The sequence below is a fragment of the Lissotriton helveticus genome, chromosome 7 (assembly GCF_964261635.1).
Source record: "Lissotriton helveticus chromosome 7, aLisHel1.1, whole genome shotgun sequence".
Lineage (NCBI taxonomy): Eukaryota > Metazoa > Chordata > Amphibia > Caudata > Salamandridae > Lissotriton > Lissotriton helveticus.
In genome coordinates, this window is record NC_136068.1 from 545,395,608 (window position 1) to 545,422,379 (window position 26,772).

General features: G+C 46.3%; 1 protein-coding gene across 1 annotated transcript in view; it reads right to left on the reverse strand.

Annotated features, from left to right (window-relative positions):
- The window catches only part of PFAS (phosphoribosylformylglycinamidine synthase), a 323,630-nt gene that overhangs the window by 244,471 nt on the left and 52,387 nt on the right, over nt 1–26,772 (reverse strand). The window contains exons 4-6 of the mRNA XM_078652618.1: nt 17,084–17,189; nt 16,189–16,375; nt 1,960–2,065 (exon numbers count right to left, since the gene is read on the reverse strand). Of these exons, the coding sequence (XP_078508744.1) occupies nt 1,960–2,065; nt 16,189–16,375; nt 17,084–17,189 (399 nt within the window). The remainder of the gene's footprint in view (nt 1–1,959; nt 2,066–16,188; nt 16,376–17,083; nt 17,190–26,772) is intronic.

Genomic DNA, 26,772 nt, shown 5'->3' on the forward strand with positions numbered 1-26,772 from the left:
GGTGTACTTGACACAATTACATTTTTAAAATACATTTACATCCTCTATCTGAGGAACAATTCATGCTGAGTTGACATGGTTTAGAGCCATTTCCAATTCCTTGGCAGCAGCTTCACCTGTTATTTTAGGACTTATTTGGAAGCATTTCATCATCTATATCAATAGAGCTTTCCATAATAATTTTACTAATTCCAACTTCCTAATTCCAACATTCGGACCGGGGCAGACCTGAATAGGTGTATGGCTGGGATCGGACGAAACAGGAAATACCCTTATGTCCGTCCTACCTCCCCGTGATTCCATGTCACAAGTTACTTGACCAATACAAGTCGCTATTATCTATAAGGTGTCGGAAACTACGCAAGACCATCGGGTATAACCGAGAGTTGTACCATTGTTACAATATTCCACAGGTTAGGGTGCGCCTTAGCGTGCGCATACCGCCGTGGGATTTTTCTGGGTCCTTACGAATGCTTTGCGAATAGCACTTTCAAGCTGAAACATGTTGACCAATTTATTTTATAAATTTCGGATGCCATCAGCCACTTTATTAGGACTGACTTACATCCATCTCACGTTTTTAGTAGTATTTGAACAGCCTTGAATAAACTTTTTGATAGGCGAGTCCCAAATACTTTTTAACTATCACAGTTCACCTCACTAACTTTGCACAACACGCATTTAACATCCTGCTCCGCTGTAAATCAGGCGTGGAAGCACACCAGGGAAGCATTCTGCTTCGTTGGTGGAACCCCATGATGAAGCATGTCATCGACCAGGTCGGTGAGTGAAGGTTCTTTTAAAACACTTGTGCTCTTTTCTCTTTAACTGTTTAGAGCAACGAACATGTTTTGTTGTCTCTGAGTCACTGTTTTGTTGTTTAAGACTAGTTTACAGGGGGGTAGAAGAGTGCCTCTTTCCCTTTCTCTCTTGTTGTTTAACGTAATTCTGGTTAAGGCCATTGCAGTTATGAATGTGTAAACCCTTCCTTTACTATTAAGGAATTTCCTAAAGTGCTGCATATGGCATTTTGTTTTTTTCAGAATGATGAATCCTCTAAACTCAAAATAACTTACCAGCAGCATTACTGTAGGATTTGTATCTCTCTGAAGTCTACAAAATCAGATTGTGATATTTATATCTTTTGATTTTTCTACACTGACCATTTCAGATGGAGCTCCACGCTACTCGAACAAGATGCAATAAACAATTTGCCTTGAAATTAATCTCCTGGTTATACATATCCAAGTGAAACATGTGTCTGGCATTTCGTGTGTTGTTGAATTACATACAACCGGACAATCGTTCAACAACTAATCAGGTGAGATAATATAGAGCGCCACTACAATAGGTAATGTTGCATTAAAAAAAGCAGATCACATTTTTCACTTGTAAAAATTCAAAGGGACTAAGTAGAGAGCAATTTCCAGTAAAGCCTTCAGCAACTGCATGAATAATACCGAGCTCTTTGAATTTTCTAGCCATAGTGACAGCCAAAGACCCACTATTTACGGAGACTTCCTTATCCAGCCAACCTTTTAGTAGCATATGAAAAGGAAGAAAGTGTAACTGCTGACTAAAGCATTCACTGCTGGAATGGTCAGATGACTGAATTACTGCAAAGACACTCAGCCTCTCGACCACAGAGGGCAACAAAATGAGTATCATTAACTTGGGAAACAATCAAACCTTTGCAATTAGTGTCAAGATGCTTCTTGGGATGATCGAGCGGTACAAAAAGTTCAGAGGACCATAAGCATTTTTCCATTAGTCCTTGCTTTATCCAACACAATGTCAAAAACAGTTATTTACACAAAACTGCAAAAACAACACATTTTAGGTTTTCGCGAAGGGCAATACAGGTTAGCTGTCTCGATCTGGGTAAGGCTTGCGACGCCCTATCTGGAGCCTTTAAATCAATGCTATATTTACCCATCACCTCCCAGGTTCAAGCATCACCTGTTGGACTGGGCGAGATCAAAGCACTCCACGCTGGTGGGATTTCGCTGGACTTTCTGGAAGAGAGCGGTGTAAAAATCCATATCCCAGGAGTCGAATGCTAAACCTGAAAGAAATGTGAGCAACCCGTGAGAATAATGAAGCCAGGAGCCAATAAGAAACACTGATAAAGAAAAAACACACAGTGGCAAAGCAACAGTTAGAGATTTTGCGCAGAAAATAAATATGTTTTCAATGCAAGAACACGTATATGCACACACAGGAATATAAGTGGAGAAGAGGGCAGGTAGCATGGGGTGGGGGATAGGAAAATATTTCACAAAACCTATGTTGGATTTCAGGAGGTCATGATGCAGAAGCAAGAAGCATAGTTCATTTTAGGAATTTGTCACAGCACATATATAGCACTCAAGGGGCAAATGAGCCCTTCCTAAGAACATTTCTATTACTTATAGTCACTGCACCTCAAGCGCACAGAATTACAGAAAAAAATGTTGGGAGCGTTTAGGGTGTTTTAAATGCTCTGCATAAAATCACACAATTTTGGTCACTTTCAAAAGTCAGCTAGCTAGATAAATGCCCACAAGTCCCAGCAGCTCACATCTGTAACAGTGAAAAAGAAATTTATAAAGGGCAAAGATCAGCTTTAACAATTAATGAAGTCAGAGCACTGGTAAGATCATACATCTACACTGCGCAGATTGCTTTTTCAACAATTACTACACACAAAAATACTGCCCATGCGTTGCTGCCAAGAGAATCCCTATTCCCTGTGCACGTAGGTATTACTGGTATTTAGGGACCATGTCAAGTTCCCGTCATGCTACGCGGTTGAGCCAGTTCCGGAGAGGAGCAAGCAAGATGGCCGATGGATACCGAAGTGCGCTTTGCTCTCTAGCAGAGTAACTAGTAATGCACCCAGAGTTATCTTCAAGAAGAGTGGCAAGCGGCAAATATACAACGCCTTGGCACTCCCTCATTTCTGAGGAGTCAGGCTGCCTCACCCGCCCAGCTGTAGAGCCGATAATCACTACAGAGCCAGAGAGACATCCCCTCTTTAGCAATAAGTGGCAAAAGTGACTAAAATCGCAGGAGAGCTGTAACAGTGGAATGCACACCCAATGAGTCGAGTTCACCACAGCGCTAGCCCCTCTGTAGTGGTAGCGGTAAAGCGGCAAAAGGTTTTAAGCCGTAACATTGGAACGTTCGGCCTGGCACTTTACTACACCATTGCGCTCACTGCTTTAAGGCCGTCCAACTGGAAAGCCGAGTTCATCCAAGCAGCGGATCAGTGTATACTAACCGGTGTCGTTCCAACCAAGTCGCTTAACTCTCCAGTCCCCCCTTATTTTTTCGTGTCCGATCCCAGGGTGCAAACAAACAACTACTCTGGATATCACGGGGGGGGGGGGCAGGATAGAGGCACTTGAAGATTGGCACCACATATGCTGACGGTGAGAACCTTTTCTAACGCTTATAACATGGTGCCTCTTCCAGAAGAGACTGTGAGAGGAGATGTGTAAAATCCATGGTGTAAAGTGGACCCTGGCGGTTCTTTGACTCTTTTTGTGCAGACCATCTGGTTCTTAAATGAAACACATTTCAAAAGAGCCCTCAATGAACACAAGCGCCTTTAGAAAAAATTCTCAAAGAGAGAAAGGACGCTATCACCAGGTGAAAGAACACAGCAGCAGGCGCTCTCCCTAGATAGGGTCTGATATGACCAACTACAGGACACAAGTGATACATTGGAATCCTCACTAAGTCCAGAGTATCTCTCTTCGCCCACTCCGCTATAATTGATCTCCCTACAGCCCAGGCAGCTCAACCCCTAGATGACCTGTTAGTTGGCAAAGGGAAAATGCTGTACATGTTCACGTTGTGAAGCTGGAAGGGAGTACAGAGAGAGAGTGGAACTGACCAGACATCTGCAAGGATGGATATACAGGGCAGTGTGGAGTTGGCCGCAGCTGTGGAAAAGGAAACCTCAACGACCAGGGATCTGAATCAACCAGGAAACCAAATAGAGTCAACACTAAGCTCTTCTCAGCCTGCTTCTATTGAGACTAAGTTAAATCAGATTTTAAATGAGCCCCCGGAAATGAAGTTTTCCCAAGAAAATGTTCATCGGAAAACAAATGAACTCAAGCTGATTAATGAAAATATTCAACAACTAGCTTCTTGCATCACCCAAGTGGAACTGAAGGTAACCACCTTGTAAGATACTTACAAAAAACAGGAATGAATCTGCTCAAGAATGCAAGAGAGCTGAAAGATCTTCAATTAAAGCTAGATAATGTCGAGAACAGAGCCCGGGGCACCAATCTGATTTTCATTAGTATACCCAAGGATCAGGAAGCAGGACAAACTGCTATAAAGCTTATATCAGACCCGGTCCACAAATATGTCTTTCACGAAAAACCAGCAGGAGATGTAACCATTGTCCAGGCTCATCAGGTTCCAGCAGTTCGGTCTACAAACGCCAAGTACACACGCACAATCCTGACCAATTTTGGCGATATCTGGATTAAAGAACAAATTTTGTCACAGACAATTACAAATAAGTCCTTTTCTACTTCGGACAACTTTACCTTTTGATTTATTTGGACATGTCGATCTCAGCTGTATGGCGGATTCAGGAGTTTGTTGGACTAATTAATGACTAAGTGCCAGGGGGCACCAACGGGTATTGTGCAGCAATTCAAAATTACACTATTGTTTAAAGGCTGTTTGCATATATTTCAGTCTATCAAAAGGACTAACACATTTTTGCATTTCGTCGGGGGGGGGGGGGGGGCTGGGGATGACACAGAGACAATAATCCTGGGAGATAAGGTGTTCGAATCTCTGATGCTCTGCTAAAATAGGTGCATTGCTCCTAGAGGGCGTTCCTCCTTAAGCCTTTTAGAATATCCATGGTATAGAATTGAGCCTCAGTGGAACTAGCATTGTAATGTATTACAACCATCTTGCTTTCCTCTCACATGGAAGGGCTCAGACAGTACCATACCAAGGTACTCATCCAGTGGGAAAGGGGGGGTGACAAGTGGAGGGTTGGGGTTTGGGGAAAAGTCTGTGGCTTTAGGTGGGTAGAGGGTAGTGGATTGGGGTCTACGGGGCACGGAGGGAAGAAGAGTGGAAAGGATTCACATCTAGAGATGATTGGAAGTGATATGGTCTTTTGGGGACACAAGCCTGTATATTTAGAGAAGCCTATTTGCAGCAAACAGGGTTAGGGAGCAAGGCTTCAAAAGAGGGCTAGTACGGTGATTGAACAGCTTTTTTCATTTTAATGGCAGACACGTAGTTTATTAAGATAGCTTCATGTAATAATAATGGGGCCAATAATCAAATTAAGCTTAAATCTATGCTGTAATGGTTGAGGTCAACACAGGTCCAAATAATTCTGCTTTAGGAAACCCACCTTAAACTTCAACCCGTTCCACCTAGAATCCCGAATTTTATTTCCCAATCCTATTTTTGCATCGGTAGGAGCAGCAGTTACGCTGATGGCGATTTGTTCACGCATAACTTTTTGGGGGAAGTCTTACAGGTCATTAAAGAGCCCAAGACTAGATGGATAATAGCAAGTGTAAAAATTGATAATCAGTGTCTCCAAGGGGATACTTTAGCCCCTACGATTAAGCAAGCATACAATGTGAGCGGGATAAGAGGGGTGGGGATTTGGTACCGAATATTCCAGCAACAATTCTATGGCAAAATTATCCTGCAAGCCATGCAAGACATTCAAACTTCCACAGCATGCAAACTAGAAGCACATATGTGGAAATCTTATGAGTGGTCACACAAAGCCATTTGTGTGTGTGTGTGTGTGTGTGTGTTGGGGGGGCTAATTTTAAACTTATGGCCTTTATTTTGTAAGTGGTGACTCTACGATACCCCCTTCTCGCTTACATAGAAGGTTCTGGGTCATGTTTTTAGGTGAAGACACCAATTAGGAGACTGGGTAAATGTATGCTTTACCTGCTCGGTCATTACAGATTTCTGGGATCTAATCGGTCAGTGGCTTAGCAGGAAACTTCAGATTAATCTTGCAACGGATTTACTGAATGTACTGTTTAGACTTATCTCATCACTGCGACATAACGAGCTACTATTTATTTCATCATTAGTGGCCAAATCTTTGATTCTTCAAAAACGGAAACTGGTGACAACTCCAACCTTCGACCAATGAGTGAGTCCACAAGATGAAACAGGTGGAATCCAAGGAAAAATTATACTTCCACAGATTGGATGCCATATTGAAGTTCCATAAAATTTGGGAAGAGGAACAATGCGTGGGAACATGTTTTACTTTTCTTTTTTCTTCTTTTAAAAGTCGAAGCTTAGTTTTAAGTATTATGTGCATTAAGCGGATTACATCAGGGAATGACTAAAAGAAATGTGTAATTTTGGGGAAAGATATATTTAAACTATGCTTTCTATTCGGAAATATGAAATTGTATGGATCATATGTAATGATTTGCTCTTTTTTCTAGCTAAATTATAAATAAAAAAATTATTTAAAAAAAAGGTATGATTGGTATTTATGCAATCTAAAACCAGATGGGTAGCAACATAATGCTTTACATTAATTTGTGTGTAGGAAGACAAAACAAGTGTTTATTAACTGGGGATATGTACAAGGACATTATATTTCACAAAGCTACAACAGCTTTACAATCCACACATTTATAATTTTAGACAAAGGGAGATTAAGTGATTTGCCTAGACCCACACAATTCTTAATCAAGTGCCACAGCCAGTATTCAAATCCAGGTACCCTAGTTCCAAGGACGCAGCTTAGCTACTAGCTGATCATCATCTTTTCTGTGCACGTTTATACAAAATAGGTCTCATTTCCTCTTTTGAATTACTGGTTCCCAATATAACAAGGGCAGCTCTATTACCTCCAAGAACCTGGAGCAATAAAGTCAACACCGAAACATTGGCTCCCGGCAGTATATACTAAAACATTTGAGCCTCAATCAATGTACTCAATAATACAAAGATGAATCAATTTTCGATATATACACAAGCTTGGTAAACATTCATCATAAAAAGAGAAAGAGGTCAGAACACAAGAACTACCACTCAGCAGCAATAATGCAGTATTTATTTTCATTGCTCACTAACAGACAGAAACAAAGTGCTAAGTACTCAAGTGATCACACGTGTGAGGTTCAAAGAGATCCAAGTGTGTGTATATAAAGGTTCAGGTAATGGACCACCAACCTCAAGCAACGTATTATGGAATCATAACACTTCACACATCAAATGATCAAAACTTTTTAGAAGTACAATTGTGTTTTGAGCCTGGTTCAGTTAGGAATATTGAGCAGATGCAAAAACAAATGAGCAATGAGGGCCCTGCATTATTTATTTTTTTAAACAGCACTATAGGAATAATTAAAACAATGCTGCACCAGCAAGATGGAGATTCTGACCACAAGGCAACGTCTAGGAATGGAAAGAAAAATGGTCCACAGACACAATTTGGAAAACAAAACCACCTGTAAGGGAAATGTTGATGTAGCCCACACTTAATGCTTGAAAAAGGACAATAAGCAGTGCTGCTGCAGGAAATTGCGTCTGCCTCCAGATAGTGAGGCACTAGAGGCTATGGCCCGTTGCCTGAATTTGCATAACTGATTAGCATCCACAAACAAGCAAACCAGAAAGTTATTTTTTGACATATACATTGCAAATTTAACTAGAACCATTTGCTATAGTATATTTTGCAAGGCACATTCAGACTGCATAGCTCGCTGCTACGAAACATACCTCTGCAGTCAGTACCTCATTGCATGCATGTCAGCCAATCATGACACACAAAGTAATACATGAACAGATTTCTCTAAGAAGTTAAACACTGTTAAAAAAAGGGAGGAAAGTAAGGAAGAACAAATCAAAGAGGGATGAAAAAGAAGAAAGGCAGAAACGTAAGAAAAGAACAGGTAAAGAAACTGAAAGAAATAAAAAGAGTAGAGGAATGACAAAAAAAGATGAAAAAAGAAGGAGGAAGAGAATTAGAGGAAGGGAGGAGAAAAAAGGTGAGAACAATTCAAACGAAAGAAGCAGAGAAAGAACAAAAGACGGAACAAAAAAGAGGAAGATAAAAGAAAAATGAACCACAGAAAGGAGCAAAAGCAGGAGAAGAAAAGAAGAAAGGCAAAAGAAAAGAAGAAAACAACCAAAGGGGTGAAAAAGTAGAAAAGCAAAAATATAATAAGCAAGACAAATGAAAAACAGGGAACGTTAAAGTAAAAGAGGAAATAGTGACCAAGAAAGAGCCAAATAAAGAGAAAAAGTAAAAATGTAAAAGAGAAAAGAGAGAAAAGGAGAAAAAGATGAGAAGACAGCAAACATAAGAGAATGAAAACAAAAAGAAAAAGAAAATAAAGAAGGAAAGGAGAGAACGCATGAAAAGGAAGAAAAAGAAATAGGAGAATGTAGAGGGAGTGGAAAGCAGGAAAGAACAAAAGTAGAAAAATATGAAGGAAGGGAAGAGAGGAGAAAAAGATGGGAGAAAAAGAGAAAGGAAGAAACAAACAAAGAAAGTAAACCGTTTTCAGAATAGGGTGCACTGACCGGTCAGCTTCCCAGGCCTCACAGAGCCAGGCACACAGTGTTTTTAAGTGCTGCTTTAACAGCACTTAACGCATTGTCTCAAACCAGGTAACCGGCAATTATATGACAGCTACTTAGAGGCAACCTGTGAGCTACAGGAAGCGTGTTATTTGACTGCTATAGAATCATGGGGGTTGGGGCAGAAAGATCATAAATGCAGGGGCACCGGAGGCCTTCGCAGGGTAGGACCTGCATCACCTGTCGCAACAGTTCAAGGCAAGACATAGAGTTGTTGCAGGTGCTTCACTTAAGGCACAAAGCGCAGCAACTTCTCGCCAAAGACTGGGATCCTTAACAGGGGAGTCAGCACGCTGCTCGTTTCTGTGTCTCTTCAGGCACAAACAGCTGCTGCTGCTTTCATTGTTGTGGAATGTAAGGTGTTTTAGAATCCCCTTTTCTTAGATCTAGGTTTTAAAACAGCAGTCTAACAGACCTCCTGCTAAAATACAGAGTGGGCTTAGGGTCCAGCCCTTTCAACCATCAACTTTCTTCCACCAACCCCTCACTCATTAGTTTGAGATTGTCAATCGTGTCTTGGCTGGGCCCAGTAGTCTCCCTCTCTCACTCACTTAATGCTATTCGCTGCTTTGGTGTATTCTTCCACCTCCACTCCAGTGCTTGTACTGAACCCGCATGAGTGACTAATTCACAACTATAGCTCCCTATATTCCCTTCTCCTGATTCCGTACCGTGCATCTCACTCGAATGTTCAAAAGCTGCATGCATTAGCACATTAAATCCAGACATATTGGTTTTACCAATGGTAATTAAATAAGTGTTCATGTTAGTCCAATAGCAGTGAGATGTTTTCATCTGTACTTGAAAGGCCATTTCTGCCAACTCACCCTTTGGACTGTTTCACTGCTTGGTGTACCAGCATCCATTTTCTCCCTGAAGTTTTGTTTTAAATGTACTGCATGATGTCATTTTAGTTTACTCACAGATATTGAAGTGTTCCCCCTTTTGGTGCAGCCAGTGTTGCATATTTATGTACACATGTTTCTGGATTTTTGTTGTACACCAACATGGAGGAACACAATGGTTTAGGGGAGCCTGGAAATGCTGTTCAAAGTCTTTTCAGGTTAAGTACCACTCGAAGGTATTTAAGTGGTCGTTGCTGCTAATGAATGAATTTGAATTTGACATCTATTTGTCCCCCTCTTATAATTTTAGAGGTTTTTTACTATACAGACGGCCTGAAATCCGGTCGGGATTTCTCACAGAAATCACCACCATCCTAGAAGCTTCCGCCAACGATAAGTCCATTACACTATTAGGAGACTTTAATTTCCATTTGGACTGTAGTGAGGATAAAGACACCATATCCCTGCAGTCGGAAATGGAGGTTTTTGGTCTAACACAGCTGGTAAAAGTTCCTACTCATAATGCAGGACACACTCTAGATGGAATATTCACCAACCTAGAGAACCTGCTAGTGACTGATGTCCTGCCAATGACTTGGACTGACCATCATCTGGTACTGGCCACGATACAAATTGGTAAACCTCCTGCTGCCACAACACCATCTCCCATACCAGAATCGTTTAAAGTATGGAAAGACATTAATATTTCTAGCTTTAGGGACATACTGGATATTTCTAAACCTTCCCTGTCTAATGACCCAGGAACTGCCACTGAACAATACCATGCATGGTTGAACCAGGCAGCTGATAATCTAGTACCAATAAAAAGAATATCCAGGAACAGAAGGTTCCCTTCAGCACCATGGTACACTGAGGAGCTTAAAAAATTCAAACAGCAATGTACAAATAAAGAAAGACATTGGAGGAAAAACTATGATCAGGAAAATAGAAAGATGTATAAAGTACTCTTAACTCAATATAAACTCCTAATCACAGAAACCAAAAAAAGGTATTACACGGAGCGAATTGAAAGTGCTAAAAACTCAAATAAAAAGTTATTTGAAATAACCAAACAGCTGGCGGGATCTGTCCCAGATCTGAATCCCCCCTGTTCACAAGAGTTCTGTGATTCATTGGCCTCCTTCGTTTTTACCAAAGTGAACGACATTTTTCCAGCATTTAACCTTGGGAATAGTCAAAATACAGAAAAGATAATGTCTCCACTCTCAAGCAATACTCTACCTGTCTTTTCGGAAGTCACAGAGAATCAAATTCAGGACATCATTAAAACCATTAAGTCTGGATCGGCCTTAGATCCGTGTCCCTTGAACACCCTCCGTCCACTAATAGACACGGTGATTCCAGTCATAACCCAAATATGTAACTTAATGTTTCATACAGGCATCTTCCCTAGCCACTTAAAAAAAACCTTATTAAAACCTCTCCTAAAAAAACCTGGCCTAGATAAAACAGAATTGAAACATTTTAGGCCCATAGCTAATCTACCGCTCCTTGCTAAAATAGTAGAAAAAGCCATGAATATCCAACTCACGGAATTCATCGAGCAAAACCATCTGCTCGATGAAACACAATTTGGATTCCGTAAGTTTCATGGAACTGAAACAGCGCTCATTAAAGCGGCGGATGACATTCGATTAATTAGAGACCAAGGTGGTGCTGCACTACTGGTGCTTCTGGATTTGTCAGCCGCCTTCGACACGGTTGACCATAAGATTCTGGTCGAAAGGATGGGCGTGCAAGGCCTAGCTAAAAATCTTTTAGCATCTTTTCTGGCGGAGAGAACCCAGGCCGTCACTCTGGGTCAATTCAAGTCCGCAGAGTTATCACTGCCATGTGGGGTACCGCAAGGTTCATCCCTCAGTCCGACACTTTTTAATATCTATGTGTCGGACCTCGCAAAAACCATCAAAGCGCACGGGATGAACCTTACCTCATATGCTGATGACACCCAGTTGATCGTGGCTGTTAGACATGATGGGGAAACAGTAGCAGAAAGTTTCAAAACAGGTATGCTGGCCATTGGACAATGGATGTCAGCAAACTGTTTGAAACTAAACTCCGATAAAACGGAGGTGGTCACTTTTGGCCATCTCAGTCCTAACTGGTCCCCAACATGGTGGCCTTCATCATTTGGAACCTTGCCAAAACCAGCCACAAAAGTGAGAAATCTGGGCGTCATTTTCGACGACAAATTAAATTTCATGGCCCATGCCAATCAAACGGCCAGCACAGCATTTTTTAAATTACGCTTGATAAGGAAGATCCTCCCCTTCCTTCCAAAAAATGTAGGCAAAACTTTGGTCAGTTCTCTGGTCCTATCAGCATTGGACTACTGCAACGGACTGTTCTCCAATGCCCAAGTTAGGGTCATCAAGAAAATGCAGACGATCCAAAACGCTGCAGCCAGACTTCTTTCAGATACTCCCAAATTTAAGCCAATAGCCGAGACCTTAAGAAGTTTTCACTGGCTCCCTGTTAGGAACAGAATTACATTTAAAACATTATGTATTGTCTACAAATCGCTACATCATCAAGCACCCTAATTTCTGAGAGACCACCTTGTTCCTTACGCTCCTTCTCGAACACTTCGTTCAGCAACACAGAATGATTTGGTAGTACCTCGGACCAAGCTGGTCAACTGGGGAGACAGACGCTTCCTGGTCACTGCCCCAAAGCTGTGGAACACTCTCCCACAATCCATAAGATCCTGCCCAACCCTTATCTCTTTCAGGAAGAAACTGAAAACTTGGTTATTTAATCTCTAAAATTTCAACAGAGTAACACAGGAGAGCAAACAAATGTACAGCGCCGAGACGCCTGCGGGCAATTGTTCGCGCTTAACAAATGTCAAAATTAAATAAATAAATAAATGTGGCTAAACTGAAGTGACTGTTATAAAGCATCGCATTTGCCATGAAAAGTCTGGGAGAAAATGTGTGATGCCATGCTGGGCAGCGTGTGCCCCTCCGCATTTATTGACTCTACCTTGGAATATAGGCTGAAGAGCCCCTGTGGATGCACTTGCACTCCAAGAGTGCTACTCAATCTGAAAAGACTTTAAGCAATTTTTCCAAGCACCCTCAAACTGACATGTTTCTCCCCGCTGAGGAAGGATAATAATCCAGATGAACATGCCTAGGGATATACAGCACTGGATATGGCAACAATGGGGAACAAATCAATACTTGTATGTAAAGAGAGTTACCAAACAAGTTATTAACCTTTGGTGACGCTCTTTCTGGTGAAGAATATCTAGCCACGGATTGCTAACCTTTAGAATATTTTATAGGCATCAGACTGGATCAGGAAACGTTTTGAGCAGTACCTCTGCGTGTCAAAAGGTGGCATCTTGCAGCTCCGTAGTGACATTTCCCACTTCAGAAGTGACATGCAGGGCTTATATAGGCGCCTCTCCCAAACGCTGCCATCAGTTGCTTTCGAGACGGTACAAACCCCCAGACGTGGCGGCTGAAATGGTAGACAGTGTGCAGATTCCTAAGCTTGGGTTCTTATTAAAGAATATAGTCCCATCTGAGAAAGGGGAGGATCTGTGAGGAATCTGTGGCTACATAGAATCGCTACAAAAAAGCATTACTGAAGATAAGTAACTTGTTCTTCTGCTAGAGACTTCTAGCTGCAGATTCCTCACCTTTTGAATAGATACCATAGGTATTTGGAGGTGGGTCTGTGAATGAACTCAAACCAGTAAGTCCTGCAGGACAGAGTGGGCAGAATGATCTTCTCATTGAACCGGATTGTCCAGGCAATAGTGCTACAAATATGGAAGGTGGTCCACGTAGACTGACAAATGTCTAGGACAGGGACTACGCATGCTAACGCAGTGGTAGCAGCTTTGGCCCTAGTAGAATGAGTTCTTCAGGAGGCTGCTTTTTAGCCAGTGTATTGCAGATGTTTATGCAGAGCACGATACAGTGGAGCTGCTTCTCTTCTGTACTGCTTTGCCTTTTTTGCTCGAGAGAACCCCACAAAGAACTGATAAACGACCCACAATTTTTGGGTACAATCTATGAATAAGCTAGGCACTCTCTTGTGGTTTAAGTGATGGAATCTCTACTCCTCCTTGGAGGGGTGAGGAGGTGCATAAACGCCGAAAGGGTGATGGGTTGACCAACATGGAATGGGGTCACAACTTTAAGCAGGAAGGATGCCAGAGTTCGCAGAACCAGCTTGTCTGGGATGAAGATAATGTATGGTAGATGGACACAAAGAGCTGGAAGCTCACTCACTCACCATGGTGACATGATGGAGAAGAGGAACACAGTCTTAATGGTAAGGACGCATAAGAGAAAGCTATGAAGTATCTCAAATGGATGGCACAAAAATTAAGTCAGGACCAGGTTAATGTCCCATTGTGGCTATACAAAGGGAGAAGGGGGAAATAGATATTAAAGCCCTTCTGGAAATTGAATCACAACTGGTGACTTAAAGAATGAGGGTTGATCTAGCAGCTCTTAGAAAGCCAAAAGTGCCGAAAGAGATTCCTTAACTGTGCATAAAGCAAAGCCCTGCCAGAACAAACAAAAGAACTTCAGGTAACTTTGCCTGGAGGGAGTAACTCTGGCATGTGCTGCACCTAGAGAGAAATTTGACCCAAAAGGAGTACACAGTTTTCATTTGAGGGATGTTTGTCTGCCAAGATGACAACCAACCACCTCCGGAGGAAGGTCGAAGGTGTTACTCTGTCCCTGCTCAATCTCCAAGCATGAAGGTGGAGATACTGAAGGCCCGAGCACTCCGGATCCGCACCTGGTGGTGCAGAAAGAAAGGAAATGACCTCAGCGTGCAGGGGTGGTAGCTATATAGGTCCCACGTCATTTCCACAGCATAATGGAGTCAGTGAGGAGCAGCAGGTGCCACCTTACAGAAGGCAGAGGCACTGCTGATAAAGTTTCCAGATCCAATCTGACTCCTGGGGAATATTCAAAAGGTAAAGAACCTGTGGCTAGAAGGCTCTAGCAAAATGCCCTTCATTTACTATAATGCATCTGGGAGAAAATGTGTGCTAGTATGCCAGGAAATGTGTTTCTGTGCCCCTTAAAAAGGAAGTTACTGTGCACAAGAAAAAACAGAACCGGTAATAAACTAAGCCAGGCTGTTACCAAAGCAGGGAGTGGATAAAAGATGCCTCTTAAAGATAGGCCATCATATCTTTCTTGAACTGTAAAAATGATGGTGCAAGCTTGTTGTGTGTAGAGATATTGTTAGATATTGTAGAAGCAAAGATGTAGAAGGATTACTTCTGAGGATTTGCAGTTTTTTATCTCCAGTCTGATGGTACTCCCAGTCAGAGAGAACTGCCACACTTCATGCACTCCACAAAGACAGAGCATTCACTTTCCAGTTCCTCATGCCCTATCCTGTACCTAGGGTGGTCCATTTTCTCCTCTGTTCTTGGCTTGCTTCTAATTTCTCTGCAACAGCTGCAAATGAGCCTGAACATGACCTGGGTCACCGCAGCACAGGAGGGAATTGCACAGCAGATATCACTGAAAGGTCTAAAATGTCAGTCATCAACTCAATCTATGTCTAACTTTGACTGCCATCTTAGACTGTTTGAAGTGTGTCTATTAATGTTTGGTAAAATGTGAACAACGATTTTATAGAAAACTACTTGAAATCGTGATTATCTATATAGACCTACAACAATTTTCAGGTTATAATATACCCTAATAGTCTAATTATTTAACAAATATTTGAAAAATTATTCATTATGATGAATTATAAAATGTTTCCAGTAAGGAAGAGCAATCAACCTACAAATGTCTGTCTCCCTGTATGGGTAATCTGCAATGCTCTTTCACTAAGTTCATTAAATTCATTCAACCATGAGGGGGTCAGGCAATGTAAGACTGCATTAAATAGTACCAAAAGCACCGTGGCTTATTTGGTTACATTGCTAAAACAAATACCAAGGCAACAATTTAGGCCGTGTGACTAAATAGACACAAAAGTTAAAAGAGAAGAGATGCAGAGTATAAAGCAATTTATGTGGGTAAAAGGCCTGTGAAGAAGGAACAATGCGAGTGTATGGGGGAGGGTTAGGAGACTTACGTAATTAGGAGAGAAAGAAGAGAATACCGGGTTTCAATGTAAAGAAACACAACAAGGGTGGATGTAGAAGGGAAACACTTGACAGCAAAGAAAGTAGGTGGATAGGAGTCAAAGAACACTGTGTAAAGTCAGATTGGGGCAAATGATAGAGAAGGGGAATGAAGAAGATCATGGTATGTGAAAGGGCCAGAGGAGAACATATTATGAGGAAAGAGACAGCAGCACGAGTAATAGAAGGTGGTAGAAGATAGTGGGAAGTAAGCCAGAAGAGAAGGAACATAATCAGCCTATGACTGGGCCTTAACTGAATATATACATCAGAGCATTTAAAAGGTTGCAGTAGAGTAGCTTTATCAAAGGAATGTTATCTTGAACTCTGCCATGCTTTCATCCCTCTAGGTTCAACTCAATCCAAAGGCACCCCACCAGAGTAATCTGATCCTAACCTGCGCCCCACCACATTAAACCCCAGCCTCATTCCACCAAATCACAAAATCCTGTACACGGGGTACCCCGCTCATGTGGCTAAGAAAGTCATCACAGCAAACACCACAACTATTTCTGTCATTTGCTTAGGAGCCCTGAAAGGTCACCCCTTTACCCACTTAGTCAATCCACCACTGTGGGGAGGATGGTTTCTTACCAAGATCCTTGTTAGCCTTTTCAAGTGCTGCCCGTCCTTGGCCCAGCACGTCTACCTTAAACACCTTCTCAGGCCTTGCTGTGATGTCGAAGCTCTCAATGGGCTGATCATAGCAACACTCTGTCATGCGGTCATAGAGGGGAGCCACAATGGCTTCCACCTCTAACAGAGATGGACGATTCTGACACTGGCAAGAAAGAAAATGTGAAATAAGAATGTCAGAGGATGGGACAAGTCCAATAGTCCATTCATGTAACCTCCTAAAACCTAGCACTCTCTAGAGCTCACTTACATAATTCCTCATTTTGCCTACCTTCTATAACATGTTTCATTGCAAAAGCAACACCATTCACCAGTTGTAAACTAAAACTGAGCAAATCTCTTTGTTACTCTCCATAAGCATAGCCACTGTTTCAGTGCTTAGACACATATGTAATCTATCTTGCGTCTGTGTTTACCTTATTTATTTCTCTTCCCTCCTCATCTATGGCAGGTGATGCTCAAGTGTGTGGGCTCAATGAGCTTGTGCACTCTACTGATACTTCAAGAGTGCATCATAACTCTTTAATCTCAAACATGAGAAGTAGATGAATGGGCCCACAGACATTGTAATGATAGAAGTGCATTAGACGATTCAGAAATTAAGCCCTACCTGAGCACAGATACTATTAAGATCAATGATGAACAGATCTTAAGACATAAAGGTCAGTGGTGTATCTTATAAAATAAGTTGTAAACTCAAATGTTTAATGAAAGTTAACGTAAAAATGTCAAAAAGTGTCTCAGACATAAGTGCCTATCCAAGTGGCTAGCCCAGTTCTTCCCAGGAGAGCTCACAAGTTGTTTCAAAGTCAAGGTCTTGTCCTGATACACACTTCCTTCACCCACATCTCACCTTGATCAGGTACCTTCGTGAGCACTCAATTCGATCCACACTGCTGAGGCCGACAGCTTGACAAACAGACACAGCATTGGTCGATGAAGCAGTGGAGAAGTTCAATCTGCCATGATTGTAAGACAAAAGAGATTTTTAAAATCAGAAAAATAAAAAGGACTGAAATCACAGTCTGTGTAGATGCTGGAATTTTATTTCAGAGCTGAATGTCATACTTCATCTGCGGCTCTAGATGTATAGCCTCTCAGAACAGAATGCATCTACTGAAACAAAGTAAAATGTGATCAGAGCTGCCAAAACAACAAATGATAAAAGTAAGCTTCACGTGAGGTGCAATATCCATTGCACCATCTCACCTAGCTCTGGGGTACAAATGAGCACTTAGCTTCCTTTGACGGCAGTAAACAGACCCACATTAGACTCATAGGCACCGCAGACAGGAGTCGAAAGGGATAGATTATTGCCAAACAGATCGGCGAGGCCCTTGGTAACCAAGTCTTCATGGTATTCATATAGGTGTAGCCCGGTCTCCATTCTACTGCTTCTGTGCATGAATCGCCACCCTTCAGTCACAGGAATGCAGGTAATAAATACACTTCCACAGTCTTGAGAAGCTGTCACCACAACCCCGTCCATCCTGTGCCATATCAATGAGGGGTATTCCAAATGGATCCCATTAGCTTCAGTTCTCAGACAGACAGACAGACACACATACATACATATACACAACACTACACTCATGTAAAACATGCATACCAAACTTGCACAGTGAATTGACATATACACATGATTTCAGCACAAAGTTATGGGTATCATAACAGTGGAACTTTATACAAGAGTAATCACTAACATAGATTTAGAGGTTTGGGCAGCTATATATTATCACAAAACATGCAATGCTATCACCAGCAATATATGCTCTAAACCCAGGGCAGGGACAGTAGTCTTCTGTCCTCTAGAAGACATGCTTAATTTGAGCCAGTGGTCTCCTGTGCTTGCCACCAGCACTTAATTCTCAGCACCGGCTCTAATGACAGTTTGCCACATGGTGGTGCTGTTGTCTAATTTTGAGATGAGCAAAACAATGGTTGTTGTTTATTCATCCAATATACATAAAAATGTTATATCTTTGGGTGACTGGAATAGTTTGAATTGTCAGACTTGCAAGAGTGTGGTGGCTAGTATTTGTTTTTGTACTATTAGCTGCCCTGGCATGGGCAATAGGTGGTGCAAGATGCAGTGGCCTCCTGAGATGGGCCCTGGCACTTACCTTTTTATAAATTAAGCGCTGCTAGAAGAGCTACTGTCAGGGACGGGCCTAGGACTCTGCACATATGCTAGAAGACCGTGATGCCAGGGCCAAAATAAATGCAGGATACCAAATATACATCCAGCCTGGCACAAAAGGAAGGGGTATTTGTCTGAATACCATGCAGGGGCATTCCCATACCCAAGAATAGGTTAGCAGATTGGACATAGTAACACAATGGTACTCCCAGGAACACAAAATCTCAAGTGCCGGTCCACCTTCCTCTCAACCGGTTATGCCAAAATACAACATCATGCTAGGTTATGGGTACTTGTATAGCACATATCAAACAGGAGGATATTATTTTCAGTATCATGCAGAATTCTAAGAAGCAGCTGTGATGGGGTAAGGGAGATCATAGTTAAGTTAGGAAAAGGTGCAGTACCCAGTTCTAGCTTGGTGAATTTAGGGGATCAAGGGTAGGAGAAGGCTGGCTGAGCAGAGTTGTGTTGTCGGTGTGTAGAACTGGTTGCAGCTGATGAGGTATGCTGGGCCTTGACTGTACAGTGCTGTGTAGGGGAGCATGAGGAACTTGAAGAGGGCACATTTGTAGAAAGGGAGGCAGTGTAGCTCCTTGAGGTGTTTTTGTGTGTGTGTGTGTGTGTGTGTGTGTGTGTGTGTGTGTAAAGTAGTTGTTTGAGAGCGAGTCTGGCTCCTTTGTTCTGTACGATATTGACCCTTTTGGTAAGTTGAGCACTGATGCGGACAGAGTGGTTGCCGTAGTCCAATCTCCTGGTGATTAGGGCTTGTGTGACAGACCTTCAAATGAGCCATCTGAAGACTTTCTTGAGGAGCTTAAGAGTGTAGAAGCAGGTTGATATGACCATGTTGACTTTGTTGGACATCGAGATTTGATTGTCGATTGGACGTTTTAAATTTCCCAATTAAATGGAGCACATCGTGTTGGCAGTTTCCAGTGTGGTAATTCCTGGGCAGCAGGTCTGGGTGGTTTCCGGAGTGTCTGTCATCTGAGTGGAAGATAGCAAGGGTGGAGACGTCAGGTTGAGATGCAAAGTTTCGTAAATGGTGTTAATTTTGTTAGTGAAGTAGTGACACAGCTGAGAACAGAGGTCCTGTGAAGGGGTGATGGTAGTGGAGCTGGCGGCATGAAACAAATTCCTACACTATGGCAAAGATTTCTTTGGAGGCATTGAAGCCGTTTTGGATCCATTCAGTGAGCGCTTTGTGGTTCTGAGTCAATGGTAGTAGGCTAATCTGTAGGGGTCTGTATATGAACTTGCTACTAATAAAGACATCAAAATGCTACACGCGAAAACTCTCTTCCTAAACAGCCCATCATTACTTCTGCCCCAATCATCAATGCAGTTGCTTGGCGGTTGTTGACTCAACTGTTTATTATGAGCCCTATAGTTAGAAAGCCTCAGTAATCTGATTGAGGATTTGCAAACCTCTTATCACAGTTTTTTAAAACCTTGTTTTAGTTACTATTGTGCTACAAACAGAATAAGGAAAAAGATCCAAATCGGCTTCTCAAAAAACCGAGTGTGTCCACCCTGGCTAATCTGACTTTCCAATCTATCATTTGAAGACCACTTACGTCAATGTTCACTTACTGTCCTGAGGGGAAACAGACATGTTTCATGGACCGCCACCTAAGATTTCTAATACGTTTGAAGCACACCTGGACTTTGGAATTCCCAGTCTACATTCAGCAAATGCAAATTAGAGGAAATCTTGTACATGAGGGGTGTGGCCAAGATGGCAGCCGCATCAGTCGTTCTCTAACAAATCCTGTGACCAGTCTGAGAAAGATCCGGGGGCACGCTGCATGATGAGGCCACCCTTCAAGGGATTCCTGGAGCCACGGAGGTCTCGCCACGACTCAGATGTGAGGTCCGCGCTGAGCTGTGATCTAGAGGGTATGAATGCTGTGTTGGTTGAATGTCCTTCTGGCAGACCTAAGGCAGACCTTGGAGGTCTGATGAAGTCTTGAGCAGCCCTAAAGGAGTGATCGTCACTGCCCGAGTAAACATCTTCCTGCTTGCAGTGGCCTGGGCCCTGGGGGAGGGTCATTGCAGGGGTGCATCGGGCTTTGGGAATGCCCATTGGCTGATTTGAGAGGCTGTGGGAGTCCCATAAGGTGCAGAGGCATCTCTAAAGATTGTATATCCCCACACTTGATTTTTGGCCTTGACTGGTGTTGGGGGGGGGGGGGGGGCGGAGATGTGCGGGCCCCACAGCATTGAGGCCCCGCAGCATGGAGGCCCCGCAGCATGGAGGCCCCGCAGCATGGAGGCCCCGCAGCATGGAGGCCCCGCAGCATGGAGGCCCCGCAGCATGGAGGCCCCGCAGCATGGAGGCCCCGCAGCATGGAGGCCCCGCAGCATGGAGGCCCCGCAGCATGGAGGCCCCGCAGCATGGAGGCCCCGCAGCATGGAGGCCCGCAGCATGGAGGCCCCGCAGCATGGAGGCCCCGCAGCATGGAGGCCCCGCAGCATGGAGGCCCCGCAGCATGGAGGCCCCGCAGGCGTGCACAACACAGCATACAGCCTGCCTCCAGGAAATTGACAAATCCCTCTCACCTGCACTAGATGGTCAAAGAGATACTGATGTGCCCCTACTACTGTCCATCTCCAAGACACTACCCCAAACTGAGGCATTTACTGCACGTCTTGGCCTCCCTGATACCCAGTGACTGGCCCGTTACTTGCCTTTTTGGGCCTACCTCGCTGATGACTAAGAGCACATTCGAACCACCTAGTACTTGGTTTGCCCAATGATCCTGAAGGCCGGGGTGCACTCAAGGACAAGCTGAGACGTGACAGTTGTTGAGGCCAGTCGCACTTTGGGATGCCGTGGCACCCTGGGACCTTCTTCCCGAGGCTTGCCCCTCCGGGGGCCCTGTTGGACCGGGATTTGGTCACTGGACACTTGTCCTGAACCCATAAAACATCAATCAATCATCGCTCCCATCTGCCCGGTGTTCCCTTCTTTTTCGTTCTTGGCAACTGCCTACAGAAGGGGTCCTCAGAATCCCCTGGTTGCCGCAGGAGAAGCCTGAATGATCTGGTACTCCTGCGCCTCACGGAAGCACAGGGTCAAGGACTCTAGGAGTACCTTCGAAGGAATTGCAGGAGGCAATTAGTGCACAAGTTACTACTTGTGTAACGATATATATCTGTAAGAGACATTAGTTAGCGATAGATTTCTTACCTTAGAATATCCCCAGGCGTCAGACTGGATCCGGAAAATTTAGCGTAGCAATACCCCTGCGCGCCAGCAGGCGTCGTCCGCGGCTCCGCGTCCATCGTCGGCGTCGTTAGCGCCGGAATGACGTCGTCGGAGTACTTAGACGCCGCCCTCGCGCGCTGACGTCAGTTCTGATACACAGCTTTTCCGCGCCAGATACGCAGAGCCATGATAGAACCAACACTGGTGCCATGAAACTAGGGCCCTGAAAGGGGATGACCTTAACCCTAGATATCGGTTCGCAGAAAGGGGAAGATGGGTGGGTCGGTAAGGAATCCATCACTAACTATTGTCTCTTACAGATATATCGTTACACAAGTTGTAACTTGTGCATCTGAAAGAGACACGTTAGTGATAGATTCCTTACCTTAGAATAGATACCCCAGCAATACCAACCCCAGTGGTGGGTCTGCGAACCAATAATCACACCAGAAAGTCCTGGAGGACGGAACGGCCAAAGAAGCCATCCCTCCGGACTTGGCTGTCCAGGCAGTAGTGTCTTGCAAACGTGTGCAGCAATGCCCACGTAGCTGCTTGGCAAATGTCCTGCAAGGGCACTCCTCGGCCCAGGGCATTGGTAGTTGCCGTGGCCCGAGTGGAATGAGCCCTCAAGTCCAACAGGGGGCTCCTTCTTAGCCAAGGAGTAACACACCTGGATGCACAAGATGATCCACAGAGAGATGGTCCGCTTGTGCACCGCCTTTCCCTTCTTAGCGCCCACGTAACCAACAAAGAGTTGGTCATCCACCCGGAACTGGCGTGTGCGATCTAGATAGTAAGAGAGCGCACGTTTTGGGTCCAGACGGCGGACCCTCTCTTCCTCTTTCGAGGGATGCGGAGGCGGAAAGAAGGTGGGCAAGGTAATGGACTGCCCGATGTGGAAGGCCGTGACAACCTTGGGCAGGAAAGAGGGTCTCGTCCGCAACACAACCTTGTCCGGATGGACAGAGAGGAAAGAAGGTTTGGAAGAAAGAGCCTGGAGCTCACTCACTCTCCTGGCAGAGGTGATGGTAACCAGGAAAGCTGTCTATAAAGTAAGAAGACGGAGAGGACAGTTATGGAGCGGCTCAAAGGGAGCACACATTAGGTAAGTAAGTACAAGGTTTAAGTCCCATTGGGGCATCACGAAAGGAACAGGAGGAAACATGTGTGTGATGCCCTTCAAAAACCTATTTACAATTGGGGACTTGAACAAGGAAGGCTGATCAGGTAGCCTTAAGAAGGCGGAAAGGGCAGAAGGGTACCCCTTGATAGTGCCCAGAGCAGAGCCCTGCTGGGCAAGAGAAAGAAGGAAGAGGAGAACCTCAGAAAGGGGTGCAGAGAGTGGATCCACAGCCTTTGCTGTGCACCATGCCACAAATCTGTTCCACCTGCAGGCGTATACCGACTTTGTGGAGGGACGCCTGGCTGCCAGAATGACATTACAGACTTCAGGAGGCAAGTCAAATGGCCTCAACTGTCGCCGCTCAATCTCCAAGCTTGTAGCTGGAGACTGGACAGGTTCGGGTGGAGGACCATCCCCTGCTGCTGCGACAGAAGGTCCTCCCGAAGAGGCAGACGAATCGGGGGATCGACTGACATGCTGAGTAGCTCGGGATACCAGTATCTTCGTGCCCAGTCCGGAGCCACAAGGATAACCTGGGCCCGGTCGCGCCTGATCTTCTTCAGCACTCTGGGCAGAAGTGATATAGGCGGAAAGGCGTACAATAGACCGCAACTCCACTCGCGACGAAAAGCGTCTCCGAGCGAGTGCCGCCTTGGAAACTCCAACGCGCAGAACTGAGGACATTGCGCGTTCTCTTCTGTGGCGAATAGATCTAACCAAGGCTCTCCCCACTGCTGAAAGAGACCTTGCGCCACGTCAGAGTTCAGACGCCATTCGTGATCCATCATGCACCGACGGCTGAGTTCGTCCGCCCTGGCGTTCAGAGAACCTGCCAGGTGTTGAACCACCAGGGTCACGCCCTGATGTTCCAGCCACTGCCAGAGGCTCAGAGCCTCCTGGCATAGGGTCCACGACCCCACCACGCCCTGTTTGTTGCAGTACCACATGGCGGTGGTGTTGTCCGTGAACACCTGCACTACACTCCCCCGGACAGAGGGGAGGAAGGCCTTCAGTGCAAGTCGGATCCAGAAGGTTGATGTGGAGCTGGGACTCCACTGGAGACCAGAGGCCTCTGATCTCCGCCTCTCCCATGTGGCCCCCCAGCCTAGGAGGGACGCTTCCGTCACAACCACGTGCTCCGGTTGGGGTAGGGAGAGGGATCTGCCACTGACCCAATCGCCGTCCGTGAGCCACCACTGCAACTGTCTTGCAGTGCCCTCCAAGATCTAGACATGGTCGGACAAGTTGCCCTGATGCTGGGCCCACTGAAACTTCAGGTCCCACTGCAGAGCCCGCATCCGCCACCGGGCGTGATTTACCAGAAGGATGCAGGAGGCCATCAGCCCCAGACGCCGCAGCATCAACCTGACCGAGACTCGGGATAAAGGCTGAAAGATCATAATCAGAGCCTGAATATCCCGAACCCGCTGTTCGGGAGGATAAACCCGAAACTGCGCAGAGTCTAGAACCGCTCCGATGAAGAGGAGCTTCTGAGAGGGACACAGGTGTGACTTCGGCACATTGATGGAGAACCCCAGCAGGTGCAGGAGATCGGCCATAGTCTGGAGGTGGCGGACGACTGTCTGGGTGAGCCCGCCTTCAACAACCGGTCGTCGAGGTAGGGGAAGACTGACACCCCTAACCTGCGCAGATGAGCTGCGACCACCGCCATCACTTTCGTGAACACCCGTGGGGCGCTGGTAAGGCTGAAGGGGAGTACGGTAAACTGAAAGTGCTCGTGGCCTACTGTGAACCGCTAACGCCGGTGGTCCGGCAGGACGGGTATGTGAAAATAAGCGTCCTGCAAGTCCAACACTACCATCCAGTCTCCGGGGTCCAGGGCAGCTAAGACCTGAGCCAAAGTCAGCATCTTGAACTTCTCCTTCCGGAGGAAGCCGTTGACGTTCAGTAGGTCCAAGATAGGGCGTAGGCCCCCTTTGCCCTTCTTGGGTACCAGAAAGTAGTGGGTGTAACAACCACACCCTACTTCTGGCCCAGAAACGCGCTCGATGGCCCCCTTGGCCAAGAGGGCCGTTACTTCCTCTTGCAGAAGTTGCAAGTGATCCCCCGACACGCGGTGGAATTGCGGTGGCATGGCTGGAGGGGTCACCTCGAAGGGGAGGGAGTAGCCCCTTCGGACGATTTGCAGCACCCACCTGTCCGACATGACAGTGCGCCAGTGGAAGAGGTGATGGCGAACCCTGCCCCCCACTGGCGTCACATGGGCCTGAAAGCACGGACTAGGAGGGTTTTGAGGCAGGTGCTGCGGGGGAAGGTGTGGACTGGCTTCGCCGTTGTCCCCGACCGCCGCCACGGCGGTTTCCACGGCCGCGACCGCGCTGTTGAACATTCTGCGGTGCGTGGCTGGCAGCACGTGTGGGGGCGCCCCTTCCGTGGCCGCGAAAGGCACCCGATTGCTGGCGTGGGGCCGAGAGGCCCAAGGACTTGGCCGTAGCCCTGGAGTCCTTAAAACGCTCAAGCGCATGGTCTGCCTTGTCGCCAAAGAGGCGACGGCCATCGAACGGCATGTCCAGAAGAGTGGCCTGGACATCGGCCGAAAAGTTGGCAGACCTCAACCAGGCGTGGCGTCGAACCGCCACCGTCGTTGCCATCGCCCTGCCCAGTGAGTCCGTGGTATCCAGTCCACACCGGATGGAATATCGCGCTGCATCTCTACCCTCCGCAAGGGCTTGGGTGAGTTTTGCCCGGACAAACTCCGGACATTGTGGCAGCACATCCGCGACCGTGTCCCACAGGGTGTGGGTGTAGCGGCCCAAGAGACATGCGGTATTGACAGACCGCAGTGCCAAACTCAGGGACGAGAACACCTTCTTCCCGAATTGTTCATACCTCTTGGATTCCTGATCGGGCCTAGCCGCCGGGAATGCGGTCTGGGAAGTGGAGGCCTGGATGACCAGGCTCTCGGGGGTGGGATGGGTGGACAAAAAGCAAGGGTCGCCCGGGGCCGGGCGGTAGGGTCTGGCCACGTTCCTATCCACAGGCGGACCTGTGGCAGGCTTGGACCAAGTGCCCACAAGAACGTCACACAAGGCCTCATTAAACGGCAGCAGAGGCTCAGTGGAGCTTGCCTGCGGTTTAAGGACCTCAGTGAGGAGGTTAGTCCTCACGGCCGCGACGGGGAGCTCAAGGTGTAAGGCCTTGGCCGCGCGAGTGAACACTACACTGTAAGCAGCCCCCTCCTCCGTAGCCACAGTGGGAGGGGAGACAAATCCAGTGTCTGGCGAAGTGTCAAGTCCACTGGCCTGCCCAAGCTCATATTTCCAGTCCTGTTGAGACTGGCACTCCTGTGCCAGAGGGTCCACAGACCCCTCCCAATCACCCTCGTCACCCATCTCCTGCAGTTCAGGGTCAACAGATGGGGCCGGTTCGTGGAAGTAGAAATCTCCAAACGATGTCGAGAGCGGCGCCCAGCGGCGCTGCTCTGGCACCGGAACCGGACCGAGGGTAGGATCAGGGACGGCGTCCATAGTAGGCGCCGGGGGCGACACCCGCAGGGCGGGCGCCGGTGACGTCGACCCGGATCCGGAACCGGATCCAGTGAGTGCCTGCGGCGCCGGGACCGAAGTCGCCGGCGGCGCCGGGGCCGAAGCACCCGACCCGCTAGGCCCACCAGCCGGGGGCGTTGGGCCCGGAGGCGCCACGGAACCTGGCTGAGGAGGGAGGGACCTCATGGCCATGAGGTACCGCTCGACCTCCTCTGGCGTCGCGGCATGCCCAGGGACCCGAAGGTGTGGGGCAGGCGGCGACGTCCGCGACTCCGTCGGAGCCGCGTGGGTGGTGTCACCCGAACCCCCGGCCGCATTGCGCGAGCGTCGGGGTGGGTCGGAGGAACGATGACGTCTCTCCGACCTCTCATGCCTCTTACCTGAGGACTTGGATCCTGACGACCGATGTCCACTCTCGGAGCTGCGAGGGCTCAGACCCCGCGACCGGTCCCTCGACCTCCTGTGGGACCGGGACCTGGAGCGGCGCGGGGCCGACTGCCGGAGCTCAAGTCGCTTGCGGGACCGCTCCCGCCTAGCTTTAGACGTCAGGGCCGGCAGT